Source organism: Chiloscyllium plagiosum, unplaced genomic scaffold, assembly GCF_037043375.1.
Source record: "Chiloscyllium plagiosum isolate Xiang-an unplaced genomic scaffold, Cpla_swu_hap1 HiC_scaffold_4, whole genome shotgun sequence".
NCBI lineage: Eukaryota > Metazoa > Chordata > Chondrichthyes > Orectolobiformes > Hemiscylliidae > Chiloscyllium > Chiloscyllium plagiosum.
Window position 1 is genome coordinate 43,324,451 of NW_028270142.1, and position 17,728 is coordinate 43,342,178.

The following is a 17,728-nucleotide window of genomic DNA, read 5'->3' on the forward strand; positions in this document are numbered from 1 at the left end:
AAAATTTTGATGCCAAAATCCATGAGGAGATTTTATGTAAATTAACCAAAAGTTTGGCCAAAGAAATGTTTTCAATAAGCATGTTAAAGGAAGAGTGTGAGGTCATTTAAGTTGAGGCATTCTGAGGTTAGAGTGAGAATGGCTGGTTTAGTGAGTGTTGCAATGGATACGTCTGGAAGAATCAAAGGTATAATTGCATTTTGATTGATTTTATTTAAATCGTGCCTCTACCAATGATTTGAAAACCCAGGGGGACCTGTTACCAGTGCTATTGGCATCAATGTTCCAAGGGATCTGTACCATATCAGTTGATTTCCCATGACCCCTCCCTGTCCAATATGGTGGTCAGCAAAAACTGGTTCTGTACCGAAACATGCAGGATTGTTGCTGGCCAATAGTGCATGAACAAAGGGCATTCCACTCTGGAATGCCCTTTGTTCATGCACTATTGGCCAGCAACAATCCTGCAAGTTTTGATCATGTGTCTAAAACTGGTGTGACACCCTTTGGTGCTTGGAAATCAGCGCTGAATTCCTAACTCAGAATCCTTTTAAGAAGACAGTCAGCAAATGATGAGTTCCCTTGGCCAGTCAGCCACTAAACCTGAAGATCCATGAATTGGGGCTACCAGTGGTAGGGAGAATTAAAGTTAAATTACCACGGAACAGTGGGTGGGTTGGAGGGGTGTGCAGAAGCACAAGGAGCTTCTCTTTATTGTATTGTAGAATTTCGGCATCACTGGCTGGGCTTCATTTTTTGCACATCCTTAATGTCATTGAACTGAGAGACTAACTAGGCCATTTGGGAGGACAGTTAAGAGGCAACCACATTAGTGTGGATCTGGATGTAGGCCAGATGTGTTAAGGATGGCAGATTTCCTTCTGTAAAAGGTAATGATGGGTTTTTACAACTATTGATTACAATTGTCATAGCTAAGATTACTGCGACTAGCTTTTGATGTTCACTGCATGTCCCCCTGTCCTATCCTGACTCTTGGGATTCTCAAAAGTTTGCCCAACACCTGAACAGGCCAATCTGCTGCCCCTTGACTGGTGCACTGGCTCTGTGATGTTGGATAGTACCCACTCTGAATTGAGAGCTCAGATAACTGTGGGCTCTCACCATCACTCTCATTAGCCACTCACTCCTCTTTCAAGCTCACATTTGCTATTCCAGTTCTTAAACTAAGACAGCACACAAGGTGGCTTTATCATTTCATTATTCCGTGTAACTTGATATTTCCAAAGAAAACAGACTGAACTGTGTTCAATATTTCTTGTGACAGAAGCCTAATTTGATCCAGATTTCATGGTGCACACAATGTTGTATTATTGCCAATCTCACGCTTGTGTGATGTTTCCAAAATTGGCAGCAGCATCGTATGTTACATGCTGCACTTCTCAGAGATTTTCTCATGATTTCATTTAGTGTTTCAGATCAGTGTTTCTGGTGGGGCCACATGCCACTCTATCTATTGTCGGTGGGCTAACCTGAATGAAAGAGAAAAACATGGAAACATGCACTTCTATAGCACCTTTTATATCCTCAGGCTGTTCCAACCAGCCAAATACATTGAGGGTGTAGTCTGTGTTATGATATCAGAAATGCAGCAGCAAATAAGAGGCAACTTCTTCAAGCGTGTATGGGTGCGTGGTGGAAGCTGGTACAATTATAACATTTAAAAGGCATCTGGTTAGGTATATGAATAGGAATTGCTTAGAGGGATATGGGCCAAATGCTGGCAAATGGGACTAGACTATCTGGTCAGCTTGGACGAGTTGGACTGAAGGGTCTGCATCTGTGCTGTACATCTCTATGACTCTATCTATATTTATACATTGATTCAGATTAATATTGTCTAGAGACACCCTTTCCTGTTCTTTAAAGTAATGTTGAAAAATCTTTTACATGGCTTTGAAATGACAGATGTTGGGTAGGAGTGCACGTGAACACTTCTAACAATAATGCCGATTTCCATTAGTGCTGCACTGGAAGGGTCAGCCTGGATCTTTATGTTCAAGTCTGTAGAATGGAAATCAAACCCACCACTTTCTGACTCAGAGACAAAGGTGTTACCCATTGAGCTGTGGCTCCTGCACTGCTGTCCGATAATCTTGAATCTTGTGACTACTGCAGAATTGGGAAACACAGTACCTTTCACATTTGTGCAATATAGCTAGGAGAACGAAATCACATCTGGATGTTAACAATTTTCAATTCTTATATTTTCAGCTTGTCCATTGGTTATGCTTGGTGATTCCAGTATTGCAGGTAAAAATATCACTACATATTTTTATCATTTGTTGCAGAGATTGAGCTACATCACAGTCTTTGTGCTGGTCATCCAGTGGCAGTAACAGACACAGAATTGTTGGAATTATTTCTGTGTGAGTGAATGCATCTCCATTTGTAATCCATGTGAAATTACCCTTATTGGAATAGAATCTTCACCGCTCCAAATAAAGATATCCACTGTCTTAAGGATTTCCTTTGTAAAATTGAGGACATTTCTATTTGCCATATATATCATGGAAAACCAATGCAAGTTTAGTGAATGGATCTAATTTTATCTGTACAAGGGAAAATCTAACCTGTTGAAACCAGCTGAGCAGAAAGAAGACAGTCAATGAAGAATTTGTTAGTTCTTAACATGTCGAGGTGCCAATTACTATGGAAGGCAAAGCCCATCAGTCTTAGCAATAATTGGGTTTTCCAAATACCGATTTTAACCACATTGAAGGAAAGCCTTGCATTTATTTAATGTCTTTCACTACCTTGGAATATCCCAACCTTTGTAGTCAATGAAGTATTTTTGAAACACAGGCACTGAAGTATGGCAGCCAGTTTGCCACAGCAAGATCCCACAACAGCAGTGCATTAATGACCAGATCATCCATTTCAATGATACTGACAGAGGGATAAGTATTGGCCAGGACATCAGGAATAAATGTTGCAGTAACCCGTCAGTAGGGTGCAACATACAATGTTGGTGTGGTTCTTCAATGTCTGTCTAAATTTTGCTGCTCATGACTTGAAATGGACTTGAACCCAACATTCTGACTCAAAAGGAATTGCGCTGTCCCTGAGCTGCAGCTAACACCAGATTGGTGTTGATTTATTCTGAAATTATAGTGTGTTCATCAAATAGAGGCACCATGTGTAAACATCATGTTCAGGCAGAACTGAGCAGGCAGAAATAAAGTCTCATTGAAACAAAGCAAATTTACTTCAAGCCCATCATCTTAACAAGAGAACTTGTTGCAAAATCTGCTAATGGATATGATGCGGGATATTCATGGCGATGTGTCATCAGGGAAAATTTCTGTTGGATTTTCTGAGCAGTGCCCAAAGTGTATGCAACACAGTTAACAGTGTGCTTGGCTGAGATAATATCATCTAAAATCTATACAAGTTTCTGTATTTCCTTCCTCACTATTAAAAAAAACAATTGCCTTTCACTTTTTAACAAAGGCAGGGTCTTTCTCAGTCTGACCAGTGGAGCTGAGATTGGTCTCTTTGAGCAGAGAATGTTAAGGGTGCAATTTAATATAGGAGTTCAAAATAATGTGGTTCTGACAATAGATAAGATTGCAAAAGTATTTTCACTGGCAAGAGGGGTGGTAACAGAAGAACATGAAAACAAGGTAGTTGACAAGAGAACCCAAAGGGAGATGAGATGATAAATGTTTTTAACCCAATGAAGTGTTTGATCTAGAATGACCTGCCTGACAAGTTAATGGCAGCAAAGTCATTAATAGCTATCAAAAAGGAATCGAATAATTGTTTGAAAAGGGGATGTCTGCAGGGCTGTGGGAGAGAAAGAAGGGGAATTGGCTCTGACTGGGTCTAATCTAGGTCTAATATCTATTTCAAATGCTGTAAGATTCTATGAAGTCCCATCTATTTAACGTCCAAAGTTCCTTTGCCTGCATATTTTTGATAGGATTTTGAGTTTGTACTGGTGATCCCCCATGTTTTTAATTTATCACTACTTTAATGGAGACAAAGTCATTGTTTGGAAGGAAGACAAGTGTAAATCCCAGTTCTCTGTCACTGAAGACCACAGAGATACACATGGGATTTGCAGACAGGTAGAAGAAAAGCACTTGAAAAAAAAAGTTGTATGGATCATATTAAACTACCAGAAAGAAACATGTTGCTTTTATTTCTAAACTGACAGGAGAATTGTTGGGATGTGTTTTACAAGTTTCAAACTATGATCTGAAAACACAATTCATTGGGAATTGCAGGGTTTAAGATGATGGAGATGTTCGGGTTGGTTGAGAAGGAATATGCTTCTGTTGAAGGCGTGTCACTAGAGACTGGCTCTCTCAATAGCTTTCCCTGTTTTAGACTTCACAAAGATGCTCTTCTATCACAACCAACCAGGTACGTGTTATAATTATAATGGAGATTTTGGAATGAAGTTTTCTCTGTAGCTCATATGTTTATTAGTCAAGACAAGAACACTTTCCATTTCTTGCCTTTGTTGACTGTTCCTGCCTTGTTCTAATGGCTAAGAAATTTGGCTGTGAAATTACAAGAAGAAATTAAGCAAACCAGCATAACATAAAACAAAGATGCTGGAGATCTGAAACAAAGCAGAAAATGCGTACAAAACTCAGGTCTGGCAGCATCTGTGAAAAGTATAACACTTAACATTTTGAGCTCAGAGACCCTTCATCAGAACTGAAAGCAGCTGGGATGTGGTATCTATGCTGATGCCCGAGGAATGGGCTGGGACAGTTTTGGGGGTTGAGGGAGATGAGTAGGTGGAGACAGTGCCCAGAGAGAGCGAGAGAAAAGGGAAGCAAACAAACAGATTGCTTATAGTGGTAAAAGCTGAGCTGCTTAAGGGAAGCATGAATAGTTGAAAATGACTTGGCTGTGCTGGGAGCAACCTATACAGGACCTGGGGATTTGGGAGTAGGTAATGAACATGGAGGGAGGTGTTCACGTTCTGAAATGGTTAAACTCAATACTGAGTCCTGAGGGCTGTAAGGTACCAAGGTGGAAGCTGGGCTGTTGTTCTTTCAGCTTGCATTGAGCTTCGCTGGAGCAATGCAGCAGTCTGAGACACAAATGTTGGCCAGGGAACGGGGTAGTCTACAGAGTAGACAGGCAACTAGAACCTCAGAGTCATTTGTATGTATAGAGCAGATGCATTGGAAAAACTGGGAGAATGGAATGGACTCCTTACCGGAAGCAGGATGTGAGGATAGATAGTCAGGGTAACTGTGGGAATCGGTGGGTTTGTAGGGATGTCGGGTGGCCAGACTATCTCCAGAAATGGAAGCAGAGATATGATGGAAAGGAGTGGAGGAGTCAGATGTACCATGGGACGGTAAGGGAAGGATGGAAATTGGAAGCAAAATTGATAAATGTTTCCAACACCAAGCAGAAGTGAGGCCGGCTACAGTGCTTCAGTGAAGCTCAACGTTAGCTGGAGGAACAGCACCTAATCTATCCTTACAGCCTTCAGGGCTCAACATTAAGTTAAAAGTTTCAGTGCATGAAAACCTCCCTCCATGTTTGTTACCCACCCTCACATTTCCAGATCCTGTTCTGTATGGCTTGCGACAACGCAGCCAACATATTTTCAATTATTAACCTTTCCCATTATCACCTACTCAGCATTTACTATCATCAGAATCACTTTGTTTGCTTCCCCATATTTTATCTCTCCTTCTGTTTGGGCACTCCTCCATCAATTTGTCTCACTGTCTTCACCCCCCCCCCCCCCCCCCGTCATCAACATAAATACCACCATTTTCAATCTGCTTTCAAATCTGACAAAGGGTCATTGGACTCAGTGTTAACTCTGGTTTTTCTCTCCTCAGAGCTGAGTTTCTTCAGTACTTCCTGCTTTCGTTAAACAAACTAATATTGTGTTTCCTGGAATCTAGAAAGTTAAGGGGTAACAACCAAAGTTTTGAGAATATTAAAAACAGATAGGACTGAAAAACACAATTTCCACTAGTTGAAAATCTAGATCATGGTGGGCTTATTTAAAAATGAGGTATAAATTTTTTTGGAGTGAATTAGGAAACACTGCTACCCACATATAATGATGGAAGTTTGAAACTCTTCCACAAATGACAATTGATGCCAGTCAGTTTTAAATCTGAGGTTGATAGATTTTTGTTAATCAAATCTATTGAGGAATATGGGGCAAAGGCACATGAAATTACTTTGCAAATCAGTCTTGATTTCATCAAGAGGGCAACAGGATTGAGGGACTAATGTCATTCTATTGTTATATTCCATCGAGCTGCCAAGAGTAAAAGCGAAGGAGACCAGCAATTGTTTGTAAAGAGATGTGGTGATAAAAGGTGCAAGTTGGATGATTGATTTGAAAATTCTTTCATTGAAGAAGGAAAGTCAGGAGCTAGAATGGGAATTGAAGCCAGATTAAAATAGAGGAGTCATGGAAGACAAGAGCGTGCAGTCTGTGTCGTTGATTGTATGGTCATGTGATTTTACATTTGTATGTTGTTTGTTAACCATAGTTCACCATAACTTGGGCTGTTTTCTCTAGTAAAGGGAAGGTCGAAGAACACACTGATAGAAACCTTTAAAGTTACAAAAGAGTTCGAGAAGGTAGACAAACAGAAGATATTTTCACTTATAAACTAGGAGTTATAAATATAATGTAATTATTAAAAAATCTGCTAGGTAATTCAGGAAAAATTTAATTACCCAGAGTGGGATGAATGTGGGTCTCACACCCATATAGAATGATTGAGGCAAACAACAGAGCTGTTATATAAATAACATAGCAAATAACATAAGGGGGAGCTGGATAAATACAAGTGAGAGAAAAGATTAGAAGGGGTTGCTAATCGAGTGAGATGCACTAAAGTGGGAGAGGGCTCTTGTGGATCATTAGCACCAGGATTGAGCTATGGGGTTGTATGTGTCTGTGATGCACATTGAATGTTGTTGTGTCACCATAGTCTTACCAGACCAGAGGGGCTGCTCTCTTATTAGAGAGAAGTGACTGGTGGTGATTTAACCTGAGGGCCACCGGACCTTGGGTGAGGGAAGAAGTTGAGAAGGAGAGTTGTCATGGTAACCTCAAACTAGTGATGGGAATTGAACTCATGCTGTTGGCGCCACACTGCTCTGCAAACCAACAATCCAGCCAAATGAGCTAAACCAATTCCCGCATTGAATGTAATTAGTTGTGTATGGGTTACAACAAATCATAAAACTGGTATCTCAAATAATTGAAGACATCTCCTGCCTTTTAGGCATAACCCAGGGGTTGTGTGCTGTAATGTTGAGGACCAAATTTGAAAGAAATGCAGGTTTGTTTTTAGCTGAGTTAGCCAGGACAGAACCTATGGTGGGAGCAGTGATGCCAGAGATGATGTTATTGGGTTCTGTTAATTGCACTGTATGTTTGTCAGGAACATCCACCCCGAAGGATTGCCTTCTGATTACACCATCACTTTCCTATTCCGCCTGCTGCCTGACACTCCACAGGAACCCTTTGCACTCTGGGAGATTCTAAACAAACAAAACGATCCTCTGGTTGGAGTCATCTTGGACAGTAAGAGTTCAATCTCCATTCACTTTGGTGTTGCATAGAACAGTATTAACGTGAAATTGATCAACGTGACAGCCTGCAACTTTGCCGAGTTTTTAGGAGGGGGAATTAGAGATCAAATGTACGCTGTTCATATTGATATGCTGTGTGAGGAAAGAACTTGCATTCCCATAGTACTTTTCACAGCCTGAGAATGTCCTAAAGTACTATAAAGCCACTTAATTTTAGTGATGGTTGATGAATAGCCCAGCACACCAGGGAGAAATTACATGCTCTTCTTTGAAATACTGCCTTTACATTCTGTGGAGGACCCACATGTGACTTTGATTTGAAGCTTCATCTAAAACAAAATGACACCCCAACAATTCAGCACTCCCTCAGTACTGCACTGGAGTGTTGGCCTGGATTCAGTGCTCAAATCTCTTGTGTGGGACTGTGAGCGTACAATCTCTGACTGAGGTGAAAATTGAACCCATTGCATCACAACTGACACCTTAAATGACACAGCAATACACCATAAAACCTCACTGAGCTTCCTAAAATATGTATCACATTGGTTAAAAACTTAAAATGTTTGTTTGCCTCATTGAGTAAATACCCAGTAAATTCTAATCATGCCTTCGAACCTTTTTCCCTGTGAAGATTTTCTGTGAACTTTATAAGCTGAAGAAAAGTCTCAATGTTTTCTGGTCATTACAGCACAGAAGAAGGCGATTCAGCCCAATCAGTCCATGCTAACTCTTGAAGGAACAATTTAGGCAGTCCCACTGCTCCACTCTATTCCTGTAATCCTTCAAGGTTATTTCCTTCAAGTGCTCATCTGGTGTTCTTTTGAACTCATTGATCCCTGCATTTGTTACTCTCATAGGGGAAGGGTTCCATGTCATTGTCAATTGCTGTCTAACATCCCCCTGTAACTAAAGCCCTAAGTCTGAGTCCCCTGTTTCTTATACCATCAGCTAATGGGATCAGCCTGACTTTGTCTTACATAAAGGTGGTATAATTTAGTTTACCATTATCAAATTTACCATCAACTCTCTTTGCTTGAATTTTTCCAAACTACCCTCGGAGCTAAAATCCCTCCTTCCTAGAACCATTGTAATAAATCTCCTCCAAGGGGTCTCAAAGACCCTCACATCCTTCCTAAAGTGTGGCAACCAGAATTGGATGCAATACTCCAGCCCTAACCACAGCTTGATGGGGTGAATAGTCAAGGTCTTTTCCCCAGGGTAGTGAAGTCCAAAACTGCAGTGCATAGATTTAAGGTGAGATTTAAAACAGAACTAAGAAGCAACCTCTTCACTCAGAGGGTGGTACGCATATGGAATGAATTGCCAGAGGAAGTGCTGGTACAATTACACCATTTAAAAGGTACCTGGATGGGTATATGAATAAAAAGGTTTAAAAGGATATGGGCCAAGTGCTGGCAAATGCGACCAAATTAATGTAAGATATCTGGTCGGCCTGGATGAGTTGGACTGAAGGATCTGTTTCTGTGATGTGCAGCTCTATGACTCTGACTATGATGCATGTTTTATTCAATGGCTCTATTTTCTCAATTTTAATTGCTTTTTATTTGCTGTTTTTAGATGGTGGGAAAACCCTCACTTACTTTAACTATGATTACAAGAATGAGTTTCAGACAGTCACTTTTGAGGATCCAAGTGTCAAGAAGATTTTCTTTGGCAGTTTTCATAAGGTCAGTAGATGTAAATAAATGAACTAACTGTCTGGATTCCGTGTATGAGTTTCATGGATTCATAGAATATTCATAGAATCCCTACAGTGTGGAAACAGGCCATTTGGCCCAACACGTCCACACCGATCCTCCAAAGATCCTCCCACCCAGACCCATTCCCTTACCCTATTACTTGACATTTCCCAAGACTAATGCAGGTAACCTACACATCTCTAAATATTATGGGCAATTTAGCATGGCCAATCCATCTAACCTGCACATCTTTGGACTGTGGGAAGAAACTGGAGCACTTGGAGGAAACCCATGCAGATAAGGGGGGATGCTTAATGGTTGTTAGTTCATGACCTGTGTCCCTGAAAATAATATCAATCAACCTTCTCAATTTAAGCATTCTCCCAGTTTATTTTGTTGGTATTTGGTGTTCTTTTCTGTTTCATAAGTTGAGGAATAATGTAATTTAACCTGATGTGAATACATTCCATGAGACAAATTAACAAATTCTTAGAAGATAAAGCCATGCCAAATGTAAAATATGGTGTACATTCTATTTAATTCAGTGTAATCCTGATGATAAATCATGAGGAAAATTTCACAAATTAAGATTGTATTTCCTAGAATTTAGATGGTTGGGAGACGATTTGATCAAACTTTTCAAGATATTAAGGGGAGCAAATAGACAGAAACTACTTCTACAAGATAGGAATGTGAGGGCTGGATGTATATTCTAAAAAGTTAAACCCTTCAGGAGTCTAACTAAGAAACACTCCTTCACAAAAAGGTTGGAACTCTCACCTCTGTATGCTAAAGGATATAGGGATAGAGTAGGAAAATGGCATTGGGTAGGATATCAGTCATGATCGAGTTGAATGGTGGAGCAGGCTCCAGGGGCTATTTATTTTCTACAAATTGGAGTCAATACATGATCAGTTAATGTTAAATCTAAGATTGACAGATTTTTTTTAAGGGATTATGGTTTGGAAGGTGAATGTAGGTATGTGCAGTTGGGTCACAGTTCTGACTGAATGGTGGAGCAGGCTCAAGAAACTTATTGATCACCTTCAGTTTCGGTCCTTTACATCCTGTCTAATGCTACTCCATATTCTTTTCGAACAGGTGCATGTGATAATTAGCAAAACCCATGCAAAACTGATTGTTGACTGCAAACAAGTCGGTGAGAAGGAAATCAATGCAGCAGGAAACATTAGCACCAATGGAGTCGAAGTATTGGGCCGAATGGTACGGTCAAGGGGCCCCCGGGATAATTCGGCACCGGTGAGTTGCTTCATCACTGCTAGCCAAATAAACATGGGCCGTATTAACATTAGGTAACGATTGCTAAACAATGCTAAAGATATAGGGATAAAGTAGGAAAATGGCATTGGAATAGGATTGGAATATAAAAGCAGTGATGTGCTTCTTGGACTTTAGAAAGCTCTAGTTAGGCCCCATTTAGAATACTGTGTCCAATTTTGGGTCGCACGCCTCAGGAAGGACATGCTGGCACTGAAGTGTGTCCGGTGGAGATTCGCACGGAAGATCTCTGGAATGGTAAGCCTAACATACGATGAATGGCTGAGGATCCTGTAATTGTATTCATTAGGGTTTAGAAGGTTGAGGGGAGATCTAATAGGAACTTACAAGATAATGCATGGCTTAGAAAGGATGGACGCTGTGAAGTTGTTTCCGTTAGGTGGGGAGACTAGGACCCGTGGACACAGCCTTAGAATTAGAGGGGGTCAATTTAGAACAGAAATGAGGAGACATTTCTTCATCCAGAGAGTGGTGGGCCTATGGAATTCACTGCCTCGGAGCGCAGTGGAGGCCAGATGTTAAATGCCTTCAAGGCAGAGATTGATAAATTCTTGATCTTGCAAGGAATTAAGGGCTACTGGTAATTGGAATTGAAATGCCCATCAGCCATGATTAAATGGTAGAGTGAACTCAATGGGCCGAATGGCCTTACTTCCACTCCAATGTCTTATGGTCTTATGGTCTTGAAGGTTTTCATTTTGCTGTAATCAGGACTGACTTGCAAGAGATGACTCATTAAAGCTGACTTGCAAGTTTAGAAAGGGAACACTAATCTATTCAGCATGAGTAAAAGGGTTGGCATGGAGACACAGCAGGAACTGTTCACTGTCAATCCTAGCTGAGAAATCTCAGACCAAGAAAGGTAGAAAGACTTTGGTCAGGGAGTTGCAATGGGAATGTAGCTGGGATTGGCAGTCTCCATGGCAGTGGAGAAATTTTCTCAATGTAAAAAATTACAATGTGTGGATGAATTTATTTTGCCTACATAAATACATTGCCTTCATTATCTATTCTAACTGCTGTCAGAGCTGTCTGATTTAACTCTGAGGACTAAGACATTTGAGCTCTGTTTATGTGTGTGACCCAAGCCTCTGAAACAGAGAAAATCTAAGGCAGATGCAACATTTGTTAACATTAGCTGTGATCTCAAATGTAATTGTACCCCAGACTAACTTTGCAATCCAACACAACTGAATAAAATGCCTTTTTGGTCGTTATATTTGCTGAAAGCTGTGCATTTGTCATGATATTTAAAATATAAAAATCACCATTATCGCACGTTCCTCATAATACTTTTAAATTATTTTGAGTTTGTGATCTTGTTTGAATTTCTTTGTGGTCGACCATGAAGTAAACATTTTTTTAGAGAACGACTTTCCAGCTGGTGTATTTGATGTCTTCTAAAAAGTTACATCCTTTATTGTAAAGACTAAAGCAGAAAGAATTTCCATTAAGTTTGGTGTGGTGTGTTAGAGTGGCTCACAAGAGAATGTTTAAGGCCCGTTTTATTATAAACGTGGAGTAGGGAATATATAACTGTTTTATTGAAGTGCATAATGAGGTAATAAAGGAATAATAGTTTGTCAGTCAATGCCCTCGCAATGTTCATGTCTCTCTGTGATACATTAACACAACTTAACGCACAGTTAAATTGAAAAATATTTCACGCTGCTTCACAAGCATGTTATCGATAATATTTTTGATACTGAGCCACACAAGGAGATGTTTAGATTGGTGACCAAAATCTTGGTGAAAGAGAGGAAGTTGTAAAGTATGTCTTAAAAGAGGAGAAAGATGAAGTGATTTAAGTTGGAATTCCAGGGATACGCAAGATGCTGCAGTTGAAGGAACAGAGATGTTTTGAGGCTAGAAAGCCTAGAAGACACAGGACCATGATCATTTAGGGATTTAAATACAATGATGGGAATCCAAAAATTGGAGTCTTAGTGCACTGGGAGCAGGTGTTGCTCAATGAACACCAGGTGATGGATGAAGGGGATCTGGAGTGAGCGAAAGTATGGCAATAGAGTTTTGGATTACCTCAAGCTAATGTCAAGTGGACAATGGGAGACTGACCAGGAACGTATTGGAATAATCAATTCCAAGGACATGGATGCAGCCTGCAGGTGCTGATGAGCTGAAGCAAGGCCAGATACATTTAAAGTTACAGATGTGGTATTCCATGATCTTAGTGATGAGGTGGATATGTGCTCAGTAATTCATCTCTGGGCGCAAAACAACTTCAGTACTGTTAACGATATAGCTTAGCTTTAAACAGTTGCCAGAATTTGAAATGGTGACCAGCAGGCAGATTTTGTAAACATAGCACTGTTATACAAACCTCTGCTCAATCCAATTGTTATCAGGCTAAACAGCGTTGAGTTACAAATCCAGTATACAGAAAGTTACTGGCCATGGCTCAGTGGGGAGCATGCTTGATTTTACGTTATGAGGTTGTGGGTTTAAATCTCATTCCAGAGACTTGAACACATGTTTGAGGCTGACTGACAATGCAGTACTGAGAAAATGTAGCACTGTTGGAAGTGCTGCCTTTCAGGTTAGACATAAGATTAAGGGTCTAACTGATAGATATCCCTTACCTAACAAATTGGAAGCAGTTTACATGACCATTTATCTTGTTGCAGTTGAAGGGATCTTGCTGTTGTAAATTGGCTCCTGCAGTACAGCAGAAACTGCACTTCAAAAGTGGTTTTGGTACTGATGTGTTTTCTTTTCAAAGTCTTTTTTGAATAAAATAAGGATAAATATAACAAGCACTCACTTTGTTCAATGGCACATCACACGACTGTCGAGAAATCCTTTTGAATACTGAATATGTGAATATGAAATATGCAAATAATTTCGCTATAGTTAATCTGTAAATTTATTCTGCTTCACATTATTTTTCAGTAACTGTTACACATCCCATTTAGATGTTAGCAGTCTAGTTCCAAAGCTGACTGTGAGGAATGAGCTTTCCAATTTCACATTGACCTACATTAATTTGGTTGTAATCGGCTGTATACAAAATCCGCTGTGGTTACAAAACAGGCCAACTAGTGAGTCTTCTTCTGACACCCCAAAGCTTATTCATCGTCTACGAGGCGCATGTCAGGAGTGTGATGGAATACTCCTCAATTGCCCGAATGTATGTAGATCCAGCAACACTCATAAATTCCACTATAATCCAGATAAATTAGCCTGTTTGATTGACACAACACCTATCTCCTTGTTAAAAATCACACAACACCAGGTTATAGTCCAACAGGTTTAATTGGAAGCACACAAGCTTTTGGAGCAACGCTCCTTCGTCAGGTGATCACCTGATGAAGGAGCGTCGCTCCAAAAGCTTGTGTGCTTCCAATTAAATCTGTTGGACTATAACCTGGTGTTGTGTGATTTTTAACTTTGTACACCCCAGTCCAACACCGGCATCTCCAAATCATGACTCCTATCTCCTTGAGCATTTATCCAGCACACAGTGATGGCAGTGTGTCCCATCTGCAAGATACACTGCAGCAACTTGCTCCTTTGACAACCTCTTTGATACCACCCTCACCCTAGATAGACAAAGGCAGTGGAAACACCCCCACCTGCAAGTTTCCCTCCAAGCTACATATCATCCTGAAACTATATTGCAGCTTTTTTACTTCTAGGTCAAAATCCTGGATTACCCACACTAATGGCACTGTGAATATAACTAACTACCCACAAAGACTACAATGTCCCAAAAGGCAGCTCAGAAGCAATTAAGTGAAGGTCAGTTAATGCTGGCCTTGACTGTGATGCTCAACAATGTTGTTAGACCACTACGCCTTCATGTTTGGCTGGCTGTAGAGCAAATATTTAATTCACTGTTTACTAAACTAAAATGCACATTTCTCTATCTAATGGTTTGACTCTGGGGTCACATGTTTCAGCTATGACTATTCCTGGAGTCAAGTCACAACACACAATCTGGGATCAGTCCAAGTTGTTGACTTGATAAAAGGGTGGTGTGGGATGTTGTATTGCAACAGCAGAATCTGAATGCTCAGCAGGGTGATGTGTTGTGTGAAAGCTCATCTTGAAATTTTATACCAGAGAGGGAAATTAATGTGGTCACATCCCTCCATTTGTGTTGGGATTTCTGCCAAGCCCGTGTAAAAAGACAATGGGCGTTTAGTTTGTGTGTCTTAAATGCTTCCTCTGGCTTGAGTAGATACTTTGAATTTCTTGGTAGGACTGAACAGAACTTGGTTTGTCAACTTTGCTACATCTATCTCACCTTTATCAATTCAACCCAACTCCAGTTCTTGGAGATTTGGACATCATTATTAAATCCTACTAAGCAGAAGGAAGTCAGTCAACAGATTAAACTCTCAAAATTCTCAAAAATCGCTAATAGATTAAACTGTCAAATGCCTGAAACACAGACCAAACCCATTGGACATAGACCCATTGCTGTTTCTAACAACATGGAGAGACAGGACACTTCATTAACAGGTTTTTAAACAGGATCTCATAGTGCAATTGGGTGCCTCATTTAAAATACTCTGTTGCTGCAAAGGGTTGCCGAGGATCTGGAAGCCAGCAGTGAGAAGCAGCCCAGAGATATTTCCTTCATGGGGTTGATAGCCTTTTCCTCCCGTGGACAAGGAGCAACAGGAATGGTCTCTCACAGGCTGGTTGAGGGATCCTTATTAATGTGCTTGATCTTTCATGAATGTTCACCTTTCATTCTTTTATTTTGATGTCAGTTTCAACTGCAAGGATTTGATATCTCCTGTTCGACTTCCACTGCAAACAGGGACAAGTGTTGTGAACTTCCAGGCCTGGTGAGTAGAAAATAAAATAGCAACAGTTTCAGTACAAGTACTATCCTTGGATTTGTAGATATTTATAATTTGGAGTCATGAAGATAATTCTGGGCATTTGAATGGTGCTTATCCTAAACTTCCCAGTTCTTCAATTGATTGAGCTTCTTTCACTGTAATAACCTTAAAAATCAATGAACGACTACATAAAGAGAACAGATTAATAATCAGACTAAAAAGCACAAATTTACGACAAAATTTTGTTGAATGACCTGTGGGCAGAGCATGTTCTTCAGGTAATGGAGACTGTTCATGTCTGTTACTGACTCTGTTTACCTTGTTTCTTGAGTTGATTGAAATTTGGGGCATTCTATTCCAGCCTTGCAATCTGTCTGAAGCCTACATTCTTCCAGTCAGGGCTAAGCATAAAATGGGTCAAGAAGCATCTGAATGTGCAGCAACGACGATGTGTTGGGTGAAAGCTCATCTTTGAAATTTTATACCAGAGAGGGGAAAATTAATGTGGTCACATCCCTCCATTTGTGTTGTGATTTCCTTCAAGCTGGTCTAAAAAGACAATAGGTCTTTGATTTGTATGTCTTAAATGCTTCCTCTGGCTTGAGTGGATATATTGACTTTCTTCAGGAATGAATTCCTGATGAAGGGCTTATGCCTGAAATGTCGACTCTCCCCTTCCTCGGATGCTACATGACCTGCTGTGCTTTTCCGGCGCTACATGTTTCCACTCTGAACTCCAGCATCTGCAGTCCTCACTTTCTCCATATTGAATTTCTTGGCAGGACTGACTGAACAGACCAAGCATATAATGGGTAAAGAAGCATTGAGACACATGGAGCCATGTTTAGTTTTTTTACTTGTTCCATTACCATCTCCTTTTGCCTTTCACCATCATCTGTTTTATCATAAAGTCAAAGTTGTACAGCACAAAAACAGACCCTTCAGTCCAAATCATCCATGCTGACCAGATATCCTAAATTAATCTAGTCCCATTTGCCAGCAGTTGGCCCTATTCATGTACCCATTCGGTTGCCTTTCAAATGGTGTAATTGTACGAGACTCCACCACATCCTTTGGCAGCTCATTCCATTCATGCACCATCCTCTGCATGAAAAAGTTGTTCCTTCGGTCCCTTTTAAATCTTTCCCCTCTGACCTTAAACCTATGCCCTCTACGTTTGGATTCTACTACCCTGGGAAAAACATCTTGGCTATTTACTCTATCTATGCCCCTCATAATTTTATAAAACTATGATTTTAAGGTCATCCTTCAGCATCCGACACTCCAGGGAAAATAGGCCCAGCCTATTCAACCTCTCCCTATAGCTTAAACCCACCAACCCTGGCAACATACTTTTAAATTTTTTCTGCATGCTTTCAAGTTTAATGTTTCCTGTAGCAGAATGCCCTTCATTCTACCATAGAGTTTTTTGTCCCTCTTCCTTCTCACTTCCCTTGCCTTTGGATTTGCCTAAAACCTGTCACATTTCTATCCTTCCCTAGTTCAACTGAAAGGTCATCGAGCTGATATATTAATCCTGCCACCTGACCTGTTGAGTATTTCTGGCAGATTCTGTTTTGAGTTCCAATTTTCCACCTCTGCATTTGTGATATTTCTAGTCAGTGATTTCATTAGAATCTATGAAATACCTTCTTAAAGCTAGAAATTCACCCGATAATATGAAATCCAATTTTGCACACAATACAAGTCTGGTTTTAAATCAGTTTACCATCATCCTGTGGTTTCTATAATCCATGTTTGTAACACAATAGTTAAACTTTGTGATAGAAATACAGAGGTTTCCATTTACTGAATTGTAAAAATTAACTGTCCACTATTTTCACTCATTGAAAAGCTGAATGATGTTGGAGTTAAGAATCCTCCAAGGGTTCCCTTTTGTGTGTATGTGGTCTAAGCAGGCTGCAGCTGTGGATTCCTGTCCGCCCCTCATTTCCCAAGCAGCATCAAAATAGAGAGAGCTCTGCAGGTGGCTGCATTAAACAGGTTGTGCCATTAACAGCTGACAGAATGGAACAGGACCCCCCAGCATCTGGAAATGTAATCCCATGTTATTAATGCAGCAAAGCATATTGGATGAGCTCAAGTTGTTGGAGAGTGTATAGGAAGAAGCTGACCAAGAGAGTATTGGAATTATTCAGTCCGCCATTGGGAAACCAATTTGATTGATTATTTTGTTTGTCAGTGAGTAATCTCTGTGTAAGCAAGGGAGGGCTAGCACATTCAGGGGTACATAGATAGTTGGTTTTGTCCTTTTTTCGCTAGTCAGTGGTGCCAAATGTGTGCTGTCAACTTTGACCTGAGTTTTTGCTCTGGGTTACACCATGTGCAGTC

General features: G+C 40.3%; 1 protein-coding gene across 6 annotated transcripts in view; it reads left to right on the forward strand.

Annotated features, from left to right (window-relative positions):
- Window positions 1-17,728, forward strand: part of col14a1a (collagen, type XIV, alpha 1a) — a 225,792-nt gene that overhangs the window by 152,464 nt on the left and 55,600 nt on the right. For all 6 annotated transcript variants that reach the window (XM_043688687.2, XM_043688688.2, XM_043688690.2 and 3 more), the window contains exons 30-35: window positions 2,233-2,271; window positions 4,251-4,389; window positions 7,413-7,555; window positions 9,142-9,251; window positions 10,365-10,523; window positions 15,302-15,379. In XM_043688687.2, the coding sequence (XP_043544622.2) occupies window positions 2,233-2,271; window positions 4,251-4,389; window positions 7,413-7,555; window positions 9,142-9,251; window positions 10,365-10,523; window positions 15,302-15,379 (668 nt within the window). The remainder of the gene's footprint in view (window positions 1-2,232; window positions 2,272-4,250; window positions 4,390-7,412; window positions 7,556-9,141; window positions 9,252-10,364; window positions 10,524-15,301; window positions 15,380-17,728) is intronic.